Source organism: Sorex fumeus, unplaced genomic scaffold (assembly GCF_029834395.1).
Source record: "Sorex fumeus unplaced genomic scaffold, SorFum_2.1 ptg000011l, whole genome shotgun sequence".
Lineage (NCBI taxonomy): Eukaryota > Metazoa > Chordata > Mammalia > Eulipotyphla > Soricidae > Sorex > Sorex fumeus.
The window spans coordinates 3,623,751-3,639,653 of NW_026606068.1; the positions used below are offsets into that span (position 1 = coordinate 3,623,751).

A 15,903-nucleotide genomic window follows, 5' to 3' on the forward strand; every position below is an offset into this window, starting at 1 on the left:
AGAGGAGGGGGTTTTTCCCAAGATGCACGCACTCCACAGACCAGTCAAGGGTCTCCGAGGTGAGGGGAAGGCTGGGCTCATGGGCAAGGAAGGACCCCCCCAAGCTATATAGTGTCATCATGGCAGTGCAGGGCACTCGTGAGGCTGAGGACACCAGGACGCCACCTCTCGTTCCTTACTGTTCCTTACCTTGGCAGCAGAGTTGGACACTCCGTGGGTAACGTTTCTGATGAGGCCTCCAACATTCCCGTACTTGATCAGTCCAGTCACCCCTTCAGAAACATCATTCAAAAGCCCCATGGGGTTGCCGAGGAAGTCCACCGAGCCCAGGATCCGAGCTGCCTGGCTGAGGAGCTCCTGTCAGACAGGAAGGGAGGGAAGATTATGTTTTCAGAGGGTCCTAAAAACCAGTCTAGATATTGATCTTGTCCTTAGAACCAACAATCTTTTTTCTTTTTTGAGGGAGGGAAGCCACACCTAGCTGTGCCCTGAGCTTCTTCCTGGATCTGCACTCAGAGATCACTCTTGGTAGGCTCAGAGGGACCAGATGGGTGCCAGGGATCAAACCCAGATAGGCCATGTACAAGGCAAGTGTTTAACTCTCTTCACTATCGGTCTGGCCCTCAACAGTAACTTTGCCCACATCCAGCTCAGGTTCCGCCTGGCTCTGCACTCAGGAATCATTCCTAGTGGTGCTTGGGAGAACGATATGGGATGCTGTGGATCTAATCCGGATATGCCACCAGCAAGACAAATGCCCTCCCTGCTGTACTATCACTCCAGTCCACAATAACTTTCTAATCTTACCCCCTAATTATCCAACAAGTTCCTGACCCTTCACGAGTGCCTCCTCAGCTTCTTCCAGTACACATATCCCAGCAATGTCTTTCAACACTCTCCAATTAGGAAAATTCAAATAGCTGTGAAGCAGGGAAAGTTCTTTACTGGCATTTGTTCTTTTACCCATCACACTCTCCTTTCCATGGCGACTCTGACAGGAAGTTCATCAGCCATAGAGTGGAGAGGGAGAAGGAATGTTTTCAGGTGACTTTGTCCTGGCCCTCGCAATCTGGAAAGGAGCGCCTAGGAGTTCCTGCCACCTCATTCTCCTTTTAGGTCACTGGAAAGACCAATTCAAACAACCAAGAAGAAAGTAAAGACAGAAAAGAAGGAGAAAGAGGTTGAGAGAAAAAAGACACAAGAAGAGGGCCTATTTTAATTCGGACAGCTAAATACGACGGGCAGGACCTATCCACTCATTGAAGAGTATGCCTTGGCTATAGATCTTGGTCTTCGCAGTCTGGATAATAAAAAAATAGCACTGCACTGTCCTCTCGCTGTTCATCGCTTTGCTCGAGTGGGCCCAGTAACATCTCCATTGTGAGACTTGTTACTGTGTTCGGCATATCGAATACGTCACGGGTAGCCTGCCAGGCTTTGCCGTGCGCGGATAATAAACACAAATGAAAAACGTACAACTTGATAAAAAAAGATTTCTTTTTAGGTTCAACTACAGGGCAGATGGGCGCCAAGAACATCGGTGCAGTTGCTGAAAGTAGGCCTGTGTCTAATAAATAATGAGTTCACAGTATTTTACCATCAAGGCATCAATTAAACATAGAAATAAATTGAGACTGGTGACTCATCTAGAGGGAGCCCTCTGAGACCAGTACAGAGGGACCCGACTGCATTTGATTCACAGTTCATGAATCAAATGCACCGTTCAAGGACTTTCATGTATCTGGGTGCTGTGGGATGTGACCTGACCCGGAACAACCAGCAGAGCTGAAGAATTTGGCTGGGTTCACAGCAGTAAGGGCATCCAAACAAAAATCCCAAATGAGTGAAACAAACACCAGGCTTAGGCTCCACCCACGAAACACTGCTCCAGAAACTCACCTCCTGGAAATGTTTGAGGATGTCGTTGATGATGAACTCCTTGGTCTCATAGGGGTGTACTCGAGTGAATGGATCCAGATTAATCACCGCATCTTCAAACCGAATCAATGGAAACCCTAAGGTACTTTTGAGGGCCTGGTTCGTAAAGAAAGGAAACGACATACTTGAACCATATACAATGGCTTAGAGGACCACGGTTCTGAATTCCATAACTTAAATCACGGCGCCTTTCCACTTGGCAGTGTGGATTTTCATGTTTGTAAATAAGGATTTTCCCTGTCATAATAAGAGTATCACACTACATACACACATCACTCAAAATTACGTACATCACCCAGAAGCACACAAACACGCACACACACAAGAGCTTCATGGCATAATTTCTTCTGTTTCTGTTTTGTGTGTACTTGTTGTTTTGCTTGCTGACTAAGGAAGTATACCACACATAGAAGCTGGAGCGATAGCACAGCGGGTAGGGCGTTCGCCTTACAAGCGGCCAACATGGCCGACCCGAGTTCGATTCCTCCGCCCCTCTCGGAGAGCCCGGCAAGCTACCGAGAGTATTGGATATGCCAGACACAGTAACAACAAAGTCTCCAATGCAGACGTTACTGGGCCCGCTCGAGCAAATCGACGATCAACGGGAGGGCCTTTACCTTTACCTTTTACCACACATAGAAAAAAGCAGACAATTAAAGGCAGCACTGTCCTCCCGTTGTTTATCGATTTGCTCGAGTGGGCACGAGTAACATCTCACAACAAATTGTGAGACTCGTTGTTACTGGTTTTGGCATATGAAATAAGTCACAGGGAGCTTGCCAGGCTCTGCCACGCGGGTGGGATACTCTCGGTAGCTTGCCGGGCTAAGAGGGGCGGAGGAATTGAACCTGGGTTGGCATGTCGACTGCATGCAAGGCAAACGCCTTGCCTGCTGTGCTATCGCTCCAGCCCAATTAAATGTATAGTTAACAGTTTTTTTCCCACAGTGAACACAACATGTCATTCTGAAATAATAATCAGAAAGAAGATTATTATTTCCTTCTTGGATGTGTCCTCATGCCCTCCCAGTGGATGCCACTGACCTTCCTCCACTATCCTAACTTTTATCATGAGATGTTTTTCTGTGAGGCTTACAGAAATAAAATCATCCTTATGAAGTCTGTTGTATGTGGCGTGTGACGGTCAACACTGTGATCCACACACTACGTTGTTATGCATTTTCTCAACAATTTTCACCGCTACACAGTATTCAAACAGACTAAAACACAATGTATTTACACAATGCTGTTGATGAACAGTTGCTTGGCTTCAAATATTTTTGCTTTTATGAATCAATACCTTGAATATTCTTCAGGCATGTTTGGGGGCACCTATGTACATAAACTCTTTAATATTTATCTGGGTGCAGACTGACTGCTGGATTGTAAAGAATGTAGTTATGTGCAACCAAGCATTTCATTCAGGGACAAACTGCCTGCAAGATAATGGTCCCAGCAAGTTACACCATAAGCCTAGGTGTGCAGTGGGTTGCACCATCTACCTTTGTGTAACTGCAGTCTATGACATTCACACAATGATGAAATTGCCTAATTGATGCATTTCTCAGACCATATCCCCACTGTGAAGCAATGCATGACTATACATGTTCAACTTCAGTATACACTGCCAATTGTCCAAAGCAGTTGAACTGGTTTGTGTCTCTTTAGCATTCTATAAGATTTCCTGATTACTCTTCATCCTCATCAACACTTGGTATAGTTTATTAAAAATATATACATTCTCCCCCAGGCAGCAAGGTGGCTGCCACCTCAGAGCTTATTGGAAAGCTAGGTATGAATCGGCAGTGAAGGGGCAACTGCAGTCTCATGGGAAGGGGGATGGTACCGGCTCGTCCTTCACACCCTACCGAGGTCATGAGATGCCCCCCACAAGCGGCTCTCTGGCACAGCCATGGCTCCAGAAGCAAAAGGACTTAGTCCATAGCCCAGCAGCTTGCAGAAGAAAAGTGAATGGACCATGCATTAAACTACGGCGCCATGCCTCCCCGGGAGGGAAAGAGTGTTGCTCCCTTCCGCCTTTCCCCCTCGCCCCCCGGCAGCAAGGTGGCCGCTGCCTCAGAGCTTATAGGAAAGCCAGGTACGAGCCGGCAGTACGGGGCAACTGCAGTCTCATGGGAAGGGGGGTGGTACCGGCACGTCCTTCATGCCCTACGAGGTCATGAGTTACCCCCCACAAGCGGCTCTCCGGCACGGCCATAACACCAGACACACAGAAACCAATCTCGTAATTATCTGGCTCTTTGCAGAAATCCAAAATCGTGGCCACGTGACATTATATGATTCTCATAACCAGCTATAGAAGACAAAATATTTCACAATGCCTTTTCAGCATGTCTGATTGTTTGGGGGGAAATTCTAAACAATAATGGTGCATCTTTTGTCGAAATAATGAATGTAGAGAAGAGTTAACTAGAAATCATCTGCCTCACAGGCATTTGGAGGGGTGGGAGGAGGAGTATACTGGGTTTCTTGGTGGTGAAAAATGAGTACTGGTGAAGGGAAAGGTATTTGATCATTGTATGACCAAGACTTAAACCTGAAAGCTTAGTAACTTTTCCCACAGTGATTCAATAAATAAATATAAAAAGAAAAAAAATAAAATTAAAAAAAAATTAAGGTGGAGTTCATGCCCAATTCAAACAGCTAATCAGTGGCTGAATAAACAGCAGTACTCCTACAAAAAAAAAAATATATATATATATATTCTGATAGATGTGTAATGGTATCTTAATGGGGTTTTAATTTCCAATTTTTGGCTGAAGCATGAGATCAAGCCCCATGTAATATATACACTGATATTTCAGATATATATATAGATATATATATATTAATGTCTTTTTCTCACTTTTGTATCTGGTTATGCATGTTTCTCTTTCTGCTTTATAGGAGTCGTTCTTACATATTCTGCATGTGTAAGTCCAGTACTAAACAGATGTACTACAATTCTCTTCTCCCATTCCTCAAGTTGTGTTTTATTACACTTTCAATGGTATTTTGTGAGCGAATGTTCATAGTTTTAATAACACCCAACACATCAATCTTTCCCTTGATTGTAAGAGCTTTCTGTGTCCTGACCAAGAAATTATTACTCACACCAAGGTCATAAAGATATTCCCATATGTAAACTTACACAAGTTTCATTGTCTTTCTCTTTACATTTAAATCTATCATCTACTGAGACTTGATTTGCTGATGTTTGTGTGAAGTAGAAGTCAAGATCCATTTGTTTCCAGATGGCTAGTCGACAGGCTAAGTAAAATTTATTGGAAAGATCATTCATTCCCCTATTACTGTACAGCATAAACTCTGTCATAAGGCAAGTGTATTCTTACTTGTTTCTGAATTCTTTTTTTTTGTTTGTTTGTTTTTTGGGTCACACCGGCGATGCGTGGTGCTCAGGGGACCATATGGGATGCTGGGAATTGAACCCGGGTCAACCCGTGCAAGGCAAACGCCCTACCCGCTGTGCTATCTCTCCAGCCCCTGAATTCACTTTTCTGCTTCACTGTGCCCTGTCTCTGCCAATATTACTGTTTTAACTTCTGCAGGTTTGGAATAATTGTTAAATAACAGTGTAAGTTTCCGGTGTTCTTTCTTTAGTATTATCATGGCTACTTTTCTGTACTACTTGGTTTCTATATAAATTGTAAGAATTCATTTGCTAACATGCCACAAAAGGTAGCTGGAATTTTCATTAAGATTGCACTGGACCTCTAAGATCAGTTTTGAAGAGAAATGACAACTTCATAATACTGAATCTTACAATGTACTAACAAGGCATGTCTCTTTGTCTATGTGAAGCTTTCATTTTGCTAATGTTTAAAACGACTGGAGCAATACTACAGTGGGTAGAACACTTCCCTTGCACGTGACTGGCCCAGGGTTTGATCCCTGGCATCCATGTGGTCTTTCAAGTCCCACCAGGGTAATTCCTAAGCACAGAATCAAGAGTAAGCTCTGAGCACCACTGGGCGTGTTCGCAGACCCCCCTGCTCCTGCAAATAAAGTTTAAAGGGTTTAAAGAGAGACAGCACAACCGTTAAAATGCTTGCCTTGCTTTCCCTGCATGCAGCTGACACAGCTTCAATTCCCACAAAGTCCTGAGAGCTTGCCAGGAGTGATCCCTGAGCACAACGCCAGGAATAAGTCTTGAGTACTACTGGGTGTGGCCCCCCAAACCAACCAACAAAAAACAAATGAAAAACCCCTAAATAATATTTCAATGTTTTCCATAAAGAAGTCTTAGCTATCCTTTGTTAGATTTACTAACAGGTATCTGGATTGCTTTAAAAATGAACAGTTTACCTGGGGGGTGGGGGATTTGGGGTCATACCTGGTGATGTTCAGGGCTCAGTCCTAGTTCTGTGCTCAGGGATCTCTCTCTCTCTCTCTCTCTCTCTCTCTCTCTCTCTCTCTCTCTCTCTCTCATTTTTAATTTATTTATTCAATCTCCATAATTTCATGATCGAATTTCAGTCATACAATGATGCAATGTTCCAACACCCATCTTTGTCTCTGTCTCTCTCTCCTTTTGTACTGCATATGGTTTGCAGTACAGATACTGAGAGGCCAGCATGTTCAGTACTTTACCCACTTTCAGCACACATCTCCCTGTCACTGTCACTGTCCTCGCGTTGTTCATCGATTTGCTTGAGCGGGCCCAGTAACGTCTCCATTGGAGACTTTGTTGTTACTGTGTTTGGCATATTGAATACATCACAGGTAGCTTGCCAGGCTCTGCCTTGCGGGCTCGATACTCTCAGTAGCTTGCTGGGCTCTCCGAGAGGGGCGGAGGAATCGAACTCGGGTCGGCCATGTTGGCTGCGTGCAAGGCAAACGCCCTACCGCTGTGCTATCGCTCCAGCCCACACACATCTCCCATCTAGAGAAATCCCTTCCAACGATCACTGTCATAATGGTCTCAGGGATCACACTTGGCAATATTGGGGGTGACGTATTGAATAAGGGCCAGCTGTGTGCAGGGCAAGTGACCTAAACACTGGACAATTTCTCCAGACCCCAACCTTTTGCACCTTCCACCACCATTAGCACAATCTACTTCCTCCCGACACCTGAATCTGCACTGACCCTGTAATTTGCTCCAACAATAACAACAACAAAAAGCACCAGACATAACATTGTGTGAGCTCTCTGCCTTGGCTCTGGGTTCCTCTGATCTCACCACTTCTACTGGTGGGATCCCTTCTTCCCAGGGAGAACTGGCTACCTTGAAGAGGAAGACCATTACACAGAGGGCATCTCACTGGCAGTACCACCAAGCACCTGGTGTGCACGGAAGGTCATCCTTTCTCACTCAGTCATGGCAGAACTGCCAGAGACTGCAGATGCATGAAGAACAGAAGCGCCCAGCTAAAGAGACTCCCAGCTAGGTCCAGCCCCCAAACGGCCCCATGGAACTGTGAGCAAATCAGAGTCGCTGTAAGCCATGGCATTTGGGGAGGTCTATGACACTATAATAGGAGAAATTGCAGTCAATGTCCTCATGCTATTGAAAATGACACCTCTCCAAGTTTCCTTCTCTACAACTGCTGTTGAAATACAGAAATATAGTTGGGTTTTGTACAGCTTCCAGCGACTTGCTAAACATACTTATCCTGAAAAATGATCTGTACATTCTTTCAGACTTTAGAGGCAAAGAACCATTCTTTCCAAATTACAGAGTTCTTCACTTCCCTGTCCAGGTTTTACACCAATTTATTTAATTTGGGGGGCTTTCTTATTTTGCAGGGGGAGGGGGACACAGCTGGTGGTACTGGGTGGCCCCTATCAATACTGAGGTTCCTATAAGCAAGAATGCACTTGAGTCCTTGGAGCTATCTCCCTTGGCCCCTTTTACTTATTTTCATCATTTTCTTTTTGTTTCAGTGCCAGGGAAAAATCCAAAGGCCTCACACATGAAAGGCAAGTGATCTACGACTGGGCCATCCACCCCTAGCCTGCCTGTACTGGTTAGGATCTCAAGTGGTGATAATGGGGTCCTTTCCTTTATTTCAAGGAAAAGTTCTCAGTAAGTCACCAAGATGTATGATGTCAGTTGTGGCTTTTTTTTTTTTTTAACAGATACCTTTCTTCTTTTTCGTATTTTGAGCCACACCCATCCAGGCTCAGGGCTAGGTATTCTCAGATGAGTCAAGGGTCCATATGGGAAATCAAACCCAGTCAGCCATGTACAAGGCAAGGCCTTAGCTGCTATACCATTTTTCTGGTCCTATAAATACTTCTCCACATGAAGGCATTTTCCTTCTGAATTTTGGCAAATGGCTCCTATGGAACTACTGAGATTGTATGTCTTTCCTCTCTCATTTTCTTCATGCACTTTATTTGCAATTGCTAAATGTATTCCTGGCATAAATCCAACTGAGTTGTATTTTCCCTTCTGTACATTGTTTTATTTGATTTGCTAATATTTTGCTCAGACTTATTTATTCTATGTCCATGAAAAAGAATAACAAGCTATAATTTTTCTCTACTATTTATCACTTCCAAAATATAAATAATAGCTTTTAAACTTCTTGAAGCCATTTATAATAATTTTATATCCTGTGTTTAACCATGCATCATCTGATTTATCTGAAGGTCTGTTTCTAGTTTCTGTTTTTTCTGTTGGTCCTATCTCAAGGCAAGTCTGATAATTTGTGATTACATGCAACATTCTATATAAAAACTTAAGAAGAATTTGAATGAGTCTTTAGTTATTGGCAAGTGGTTTAAAGAGGCACAATGCCTTATTCTAATCAGTTTGGGCTTTCTCAAGGCTGGATTTCAGGCTTTGTAAATACTGGTCTATTTCAGTCAATTTTGTTTTGTTTAAAGTCACTGTAAAATAACAAAGTTACTCGTGATTGGGTTTCAGGCATTCAGTGTTTCAACACCAACCCCTTCACCAATCAGTGTTCACTTCCCTCTGTTTCAGTTGTGATTAACAGTCCTGCAGCAGTCCTAACTGGAAACCAGTTTCATCCCTCCACTGTCACCTCCGCACCATGATAAAGCACTTTGACAAGGCCTAGTTAGTGCGTGGGTCTTGTGGCTGCCATTTCCTGCTTGACTTCTCCCAAACTCAGTTACTTAGAAACTAGCAAATGTCTGGAGAGAGAGAAGTGGCTCAGTTCTGAGGGGTGTCTTTTCCCTCTGTTCCTCTGGAGCAGGTGTCGGCCCCTTACTCTCCAGAATTCTTGGTGGCTATAAGGTGGAACTTTTGCTTGGCCAGCTGCGGGCAATGGCCAAAGCTTTGCTGGCCCCCTCCCCCACCACTCACAGATTAGAAACATCCTACCAGGAAAAGCAGTGGAGTTTCCCTCCTCTCATAAGCTTGGACCCCCCGGGTCCAGGCTGTCTTGGTATACTGTCACACAGAATGTGGGCTTTTCTGGTATTTTTGCTTCTCTCATTTTTATTGGAGCTCTTGTGTGCATATGGTTGATTTTTCAGATTAACCTTTTAACATGACTGAATTTCAGATTTCAGAGAACAGGTCAAAAACTTTTTCAAATGTGAATATACTATATTCCCTGCTAACAATGTAAGTTTTCCTTATGCAGAGTGTGCACAGTAAATATGATTTTGTATTTTCCCACCCAGCAAGCAGTTAAGTCTAACTGGACTTCGTAAAAACCTCTGGTCCTTTCTAGCAGGAAGCAGGACTAACGTGAACCAGGATGGGCACTTATAATTGTGTCCAGCTCTCAGAGCTCCTTGGGGCCACCAGAGCACCTGCCCCAATGAAGCCTGCAGGCTAGGACCCCAAGGCAAGCAAGGGGGCCACTGTTCCTCAGACTCCAGCAAATGCACAGTGGTTCCCAGCTCTACCACCACTGCTAGAAGGAAGTCATGTCTATAAGTGTCCCGCCTCATAAACAGGGGCACTGAAAGAACCTCACGCCAACCGGCACTTTTCTTTTTGATTTCTTCATTTATACGGAGGCTGCCTTAAGTTCTCTGCTGGCAAAAATATATCTTATTGAAATAAAATCATATAATCAAAACACATAGATGAAGGTTTCTTGGGCTGGAGTGATAGCACAGAGGGTAGGGCATTTGCCTTGCAAGTGTCCAACACGGCTGACCGAGTTCGATTCCTCCGCCCCTCTCAGAGAGCCCGGCAAGCTACCCGAGAGTATCTCGCCCGCATGGCAAAGCCTGGCAAGCTACCCCGTGATGTATTCGATATGCCAAACACAGTAACGATTGTCACAATGGAGACGTTACTGGGCCCGCTCGAGCAAATCGATGAACAATGGGAGGACAATGACAGTGAAGGTTTCTAAAACAGGAAACTCAGATACATAAATTGGAGGCTATGAGCTAGAAAGGAAGAGGTAGGATCCAATTTTTTTTCTAGCCACACCAGGCAGTACTCAGGTTTGTGGGTAGTTTTTTCCATTCAATTTTTAGATGAAAATCCTCTGAAAAAGATGATGATTTGCAATCCAAGCAGCCCTACAGGCTAGCATACAATACGGCAAAGTATAAATGGCTTTACAAATGGCTTTACTACTGTTCACTGAATTTTATTCTTTTTTTTTTTAAATTCCTGGGCTGCACCCAGCAGTGCTCAGGGTTTAGTTTGGGCTCTGTGCTCAGGAATTGGTCCTGGCGGGTACAGGAGATCATATGGGGTGCCAGGGATTGAACCCAGGTGGGTCATATACAAAGCAATCACCCTCCCCGCTGTACTGTTGCTCTGGCTCCCATTCAATTTATTCTTTTTTTTTTTTTCTCTTTTTTCTTTTTTGGGTCACACCCAGCGATGCACAGGAGTTACTCCTGGTTCATGCACTCAGGAATTACTCCTGGCCATGCTCGGGGGACCATATGGGATGCTGGGAATCGAACTTGGGTCAGCCGCGTGCAAGGCAAACACCCTACCCGCTGTGCTATCGCTCCAGCTTATGGTGCTCTTGTGAGCAAACAGCAGCTCTGAAACCTAGAGAAGATAAAGACCAAACAGAAAGGCCATGTGAGCAGGGACATCCCAAAGGAAATAAACATGTAGCCCGGAAGCCTGTGTGTGGAGAGAGAGGAGTGGAGGGGAACTGGAGGTGAGCAGACACAGGTGGGAGGAGCTTCAGAAACAGGTAGTACCAGGCGCGGCCTAGGAGCCATGAGGGCGAGAGACAGACCACTGGATGGGGGCCTGGGAATCAAATCACTAGCGACCTATACTAAATAATAGCTGGCGACCTCCTTCTGAATAATGGCTTGCAACTGAGATGGGAATCCTCGGGTAAACTGAGCTCACGCTCTCAATCCGACAGTGTGTTCAACCAGAGAGAGGGGAAGAGGCTGGATCCACTCAGATGGCGACCCAGGAGATGCTCGCTTGGGTGGGCATAGCAAGTACCTGCACAGGAAGCCCCACGGCCAGGTGAGGGGCTGGGTCATCTCCAAGTAGGTGACTCCTCACTCAACAGGGCCTGCCCACCAGCCCTGGTGGCGAGCAGGGAGGAAGGGAGCGGAGCCCTGTTTCCCGCCGCCTTACTCTGCAAAGAGCAACCCCCCAACCGTGACCCCCCTGGCAGGCCCCCCATCCCGCACCCCGGCCCATGCTCTGCCGTGCTGGTATAACCGAGAGCCTGACTCTTCTGGGGGAACCTGAGACCAAAACAAAGGCTTATGAAGAGCTCATAGCCCCAACTTCCTCCTTGCCCAAGACAGAGAACCTGGTAGAAAGGCTCGAAACCTCCGGGGAGCTGTCCACAGCCACACAAGGGGCGCCGTCCCCTTCCTGGGCAAGTTAGGGGCTGTGTCTGAACCCAGGAAACCAAACCTCTGACCCCCAAGTAGAAATAACGGTGAGTCCCGGAGCCCCTGGGCAGCCTGTGAAAGGCTGAGCGGGCGCGTGGCTCCGACGTGCTCTGCCACCTTCAGGCGGTTGTGAGAAAGTCAGAGCAAGGAGCCAAAGGGCAGCGCGGGGCCAGGCTGGGTTTGATTCCTGCCGTTACTAAAGGACAAATCAAGTACAGTAGTATACAAAGCTGATGCTTATTTACTCAAGTAGCCGTTTCCTGTTATAAAATGGACGCTGGAGAAAGCAATCTCTGCTCAAAAGTTCCCAATAAAAATAGGGAACTCGTCTATTCCGACCTCCCGACAAAAACTGAAGTCTTCCAGAAACTAGAGTTGAAACAAAAAATACCTGCCCCGTGCCACAAGAGCTCAGATCACAAGCCAGTCCCTGGGCCACGTCTGTTCCTTTCTTAGTTTATCCTGCACTAAACAAAGCTGTCTGGAATTCATTCTTTAAAGGTTTATTTATGGCGCACAGACTGTTTATGGGAGGCAGGGTCCTTGCCCATTTCCCTCCTGGGACAGCGCTTGAAACTACAGGGATAGTTCCCTCTCTGGCACTTTCTGAAATACAATTAACAATACTGGATCTTTTTTCCTTTTAACAAATCTGGTTTTTATTTAGGGAGGGGAGGAAAAAAGTAAAGGGTCTGAAGTTTCCCAACAAATTATTTCAAGCCTTTGAGAAGACAGTTTTAGGCTTTTTAAATAGTGCCTTTGTTTAAAGTCCGCCCCCCCTCCCCTCCTGCTCTCTGACCATTAAAATGTGGGTTTTCTTCCAAACTAGATTGCTCAATTAAAGCCTTTCTTTTGTAATACCCCAGTGTTCCAAACGGGGAAGGACTTCTGCAGGCCACCTTGTGAAATCGTTCAAAGGCTCCTGGGCTCTTTCGACAAATCTTAAAGGAAAAGGAGAGAACACATAAACCAACGGGCATTTCCAATGTTACTCTGCTGCTCCTTGCATGCAAACTTGGGGGGATGACGATCAGAATGGGGGAGGCGGGCAGCCGTGTTCTCATCTCGGCAGTGGTGAAAGGGCACCATGCGCGCCCCCTTCTCCCATCAGAGCCAGCAAGCCAACTGAGAGAGCAGATGTGAAGCACTCCAGTCCCTTGGCACACGTGTGCTCTCTGGCAATAATGTACCCTCAGAGTCACCCCGAGGAGACTTCCCTCTGAGACTTCTGACAGCCTCACTTCGGGGCTGGAATCAAGATAATTATTCCTTCACCACCAAAGACACGGTTACCTTTCAGTCAGCCTCCCGCGACTCCCGCACAGGGACGCCGCTCGGCTCCCTAAGCACAGGCTTTCCACCCTCGTTGCATATTCATCTCCGGAGCGCACTGCTCCGAGAGAGGAGATCGCTGTTAGGAAACTCACCCAGAACTGACAGGATTTTAGGAGTCCCAGACTCCACAGTCAAGCGGGAACTTCCAGAACTCTGCTGCCCTCCCTCACCACCACTCCCCGACCCACACTGTTCCCAGCACCTGCTCCAACACCCACTACCCCCCAGTGCGCACGCCCCACACCTCCCCCACACAGCTGCGCCACTAACTCAAGAAGTTCACCATCTGAAAAAGGCCTTGAACACGCTCCTGCCACACCATGCCAGACAAAATGTTCCACCCAAATGATTTCTGCACGTGTGCAAGCGTGAATAGTGTCTAGCCAGGAGGACGGAGCCACTTCAGGTGTAGAAGCACCACAGTGCATCTGTCATTTGGGGGTAGGAGGGTGGGGGTTTCTTTTGGGAGCAATTAGAAAGAAATGGTCAGGTGACTTTCTTCGTAAGATCATTCGAAAAACAAGAAGTGTTTAAGTCTCGGGAAATGCTTAACATTGGCTTTCTGGGTGAGTGCCAAGAGTTCTGGGGGAATATATACTTTATCAAACAAACACATTCCAAAGGGTCGCGTAAGTCAAGTGGATACTTGTGGATATGAGCAAGATAGTGGCTTTCCCATGGTTTTCCCCCCACTCCCATGCTATTCTATGTATTTCAGGTCCCCTGGGAAACATGAAATCAAGGCAATAAAGGAAACCGGGCAGTCCGAGGAGAGGGACCCAGGCATGTTCCCAGGATGGCTTAGGGACAGTGACTGCTTGCCCTGCCCTGACAGACCCCACCCCATGACTCTCCTCTAGCTTGTGAGCCAGGCTGAGCAGCCATCCCGGCCTCATTCTTACCCACCGCGGATGCGAGGCAGGCCAGACTACCTCCTGCCTCATTACCTGTCACTCTCAATCAGGAGCTGGCAACCGGGGGCCATACGAGACCCACACAACTGTGCCATAAAGCAAACTGGCCACCATTGTTTGACACCAGCAGACCCAGTCAGGTACCTGATTTCAGCCTCTCTAAAAACTGGTGGCCTGGGGGCTGGAGAGACAGTGCAGTGGGTCAGGAGTCTGCCCTGCACACGGCTAACACTGTTTGTATTCGAGCACCACGTTTGGTCCTGTGAGTCCTACCAGGAGTGATCCCTGAACACAGAGCTAGAAGGAAACCCCGAGCAATAGCAGTAAGAAAAAAAGCAGTAAGCAGTAAATCATTAGGTCTGGCAGAACAGAACTGTAGTAACACTGACTGAGCTGAGCAGGGGTTGTCCCCTCGGTTAAAGCAAGCACCCGCCATGTGCTGTGTCCCAAGTGCCTCTTCTCCACCTCACTCTGCTGCATGGTACTGGGGGTGGAGGTGGGGGATTGCGGAGGGATGCGAGGAATTTACGACTCAGGTTTCTGACTAGTTTCATCATGACTAGAGAGAGACAACACCTCACAGCACCCTAAAGGAGCAGCATGGATGGGGCAGTGAGAAGTCAGAGGCAGGTGGCCAGCAGGGAGACAGGGGGGCCTTGATCAACACGTTCCAGTGCCACGAGCAGGGAGAGAAGCAAAGGGTGGGGGGCAGGGAGGCATATTCAGGCCCAACCCAAGGAGAGACTGTAGCATGGCCTAGATCTGCTTCGTCCCGGCACACACACCTAGCCCAGGGCAGCCTCTGAGCACTGTCCTCACCTGAGAGCCCGACAGGCCGAGAGCTGCCCCCTGAGTGAGTCCTCACCCGGGAACCCGACAGGCCAAGTGTCTCTGACCTCTCTGTGTTTAGGAAGTAGCCTAAGAGCCAAAGGCTCACGATTCAGCCAGGCTTGGACTTGAACCCCAGTCCCAGCCCTGACTTCGAATTTGTTCTACTGCAGAAAATGAAGACGGCCTTAAGACCGCATCTGCCAAATGCACAGCACGACACCCGGCTGGCATTGTCCCTGCTGAGGCTATTCCTGCAGGGCCATGCGTCCGCAGGCACGGCTGAGCCTTCCTCAAACATGGCAGACACCCTACCACTCAAGAGCTGGACTGTGAGAGGCGGCGAACTACTAGGGGTGGGGTGGGGGGGCAGGTGACTCTTGGGTGGAAAAGGAAGAAAGTTCCCTGGTGTGGCCTTCCTCTTCTGCCTGGAGCAGAGGCACCTGGGACCCCACTGTGGTAAGAGCTGAGTAGGGAAGACGGGCTTCATGTCACTCCGTGCTCACGCTCCTTACGGCTCTCTCTCTACCAGGTCACACTCAGACATAAAAGGAGGAAGAGAGACCTACGTCCATAAACCTCCTAAAAAGAAAAACGGAAAATGTCCAACACAGATGAGGCTGGACAGAAAGTAAGCAGACAGCAAACACAATCACTCCTTTCCCACAGATCCGCTCACCTTAAGGTCCAATGGCAGCTTGTTGGAGGTGAACACACTCAGCTTGATCTGGGGGATGCTGATCTTGAGGTTCTCAAAGTAGTACCGAATTGGTGTTCCACCAGGCTCAACTGTCTTCTCATGGAGGTTTTCATCATACTTTTCTACCTCTGGTAAGAAGGTACATTTTTTTTTTTAATTTTTAGAAATGAATCCCCGGAAGTCTCTTCATTCAAATACTTGCATTCACATTTTTATTTATTTGTTTTTAGTGAAGCAAAATCATTTTGGTTTTTGGTTTTAGGGCCATACTCAGTGGTGCTCAGAGTTTAATCTGTGCTCTGCACTCAGGAATCACTCAGGCAGGGCTCAGGGGGACCATATGGAGACAAAACCCAGGTCAACTTCATGCAAGGCCATCGTCCTACCCCACTATACTATC

The 15,903-nt window shown here is 47.0% G+C and overlaps 1 protein-coding gene across 4 annotated transcripts in view; it reads right to left on the reverse strand.

Annotated features, from left to right (window-relative positions):
- The window catches only part of VPS13D (vacuolar protein sorting 13 homolog D), a 263,887-nt gene that overhangs the window by 76,729 nt on the left and 171,255 nt on the right, over positions 1 to 15,903 (reverse strand). For all 4 annotated transcript variants that reach the window (XM_056111005.1, XM_056111004.1, XM_056111003.1 and 1 more), the window contains 3 exons: positions 15,483 to 15,631; positions 1,900 to 2,034; positions 190 to 357 (listed from right to left, as the gene is read on the reverse strand). In XM_056111005.1, the coding sequence (XP_055966980.1) occupies positions 190 to 357; positions 1,900 to 2,034; positions 15,483 to 15,631 (452 nt within the window). The remainder of the gene's footprint in view (positions 1 to 189; positions 358 to 1,899; positions 2,035 to 15,482; positions 15,632 to 15,903) is intronic.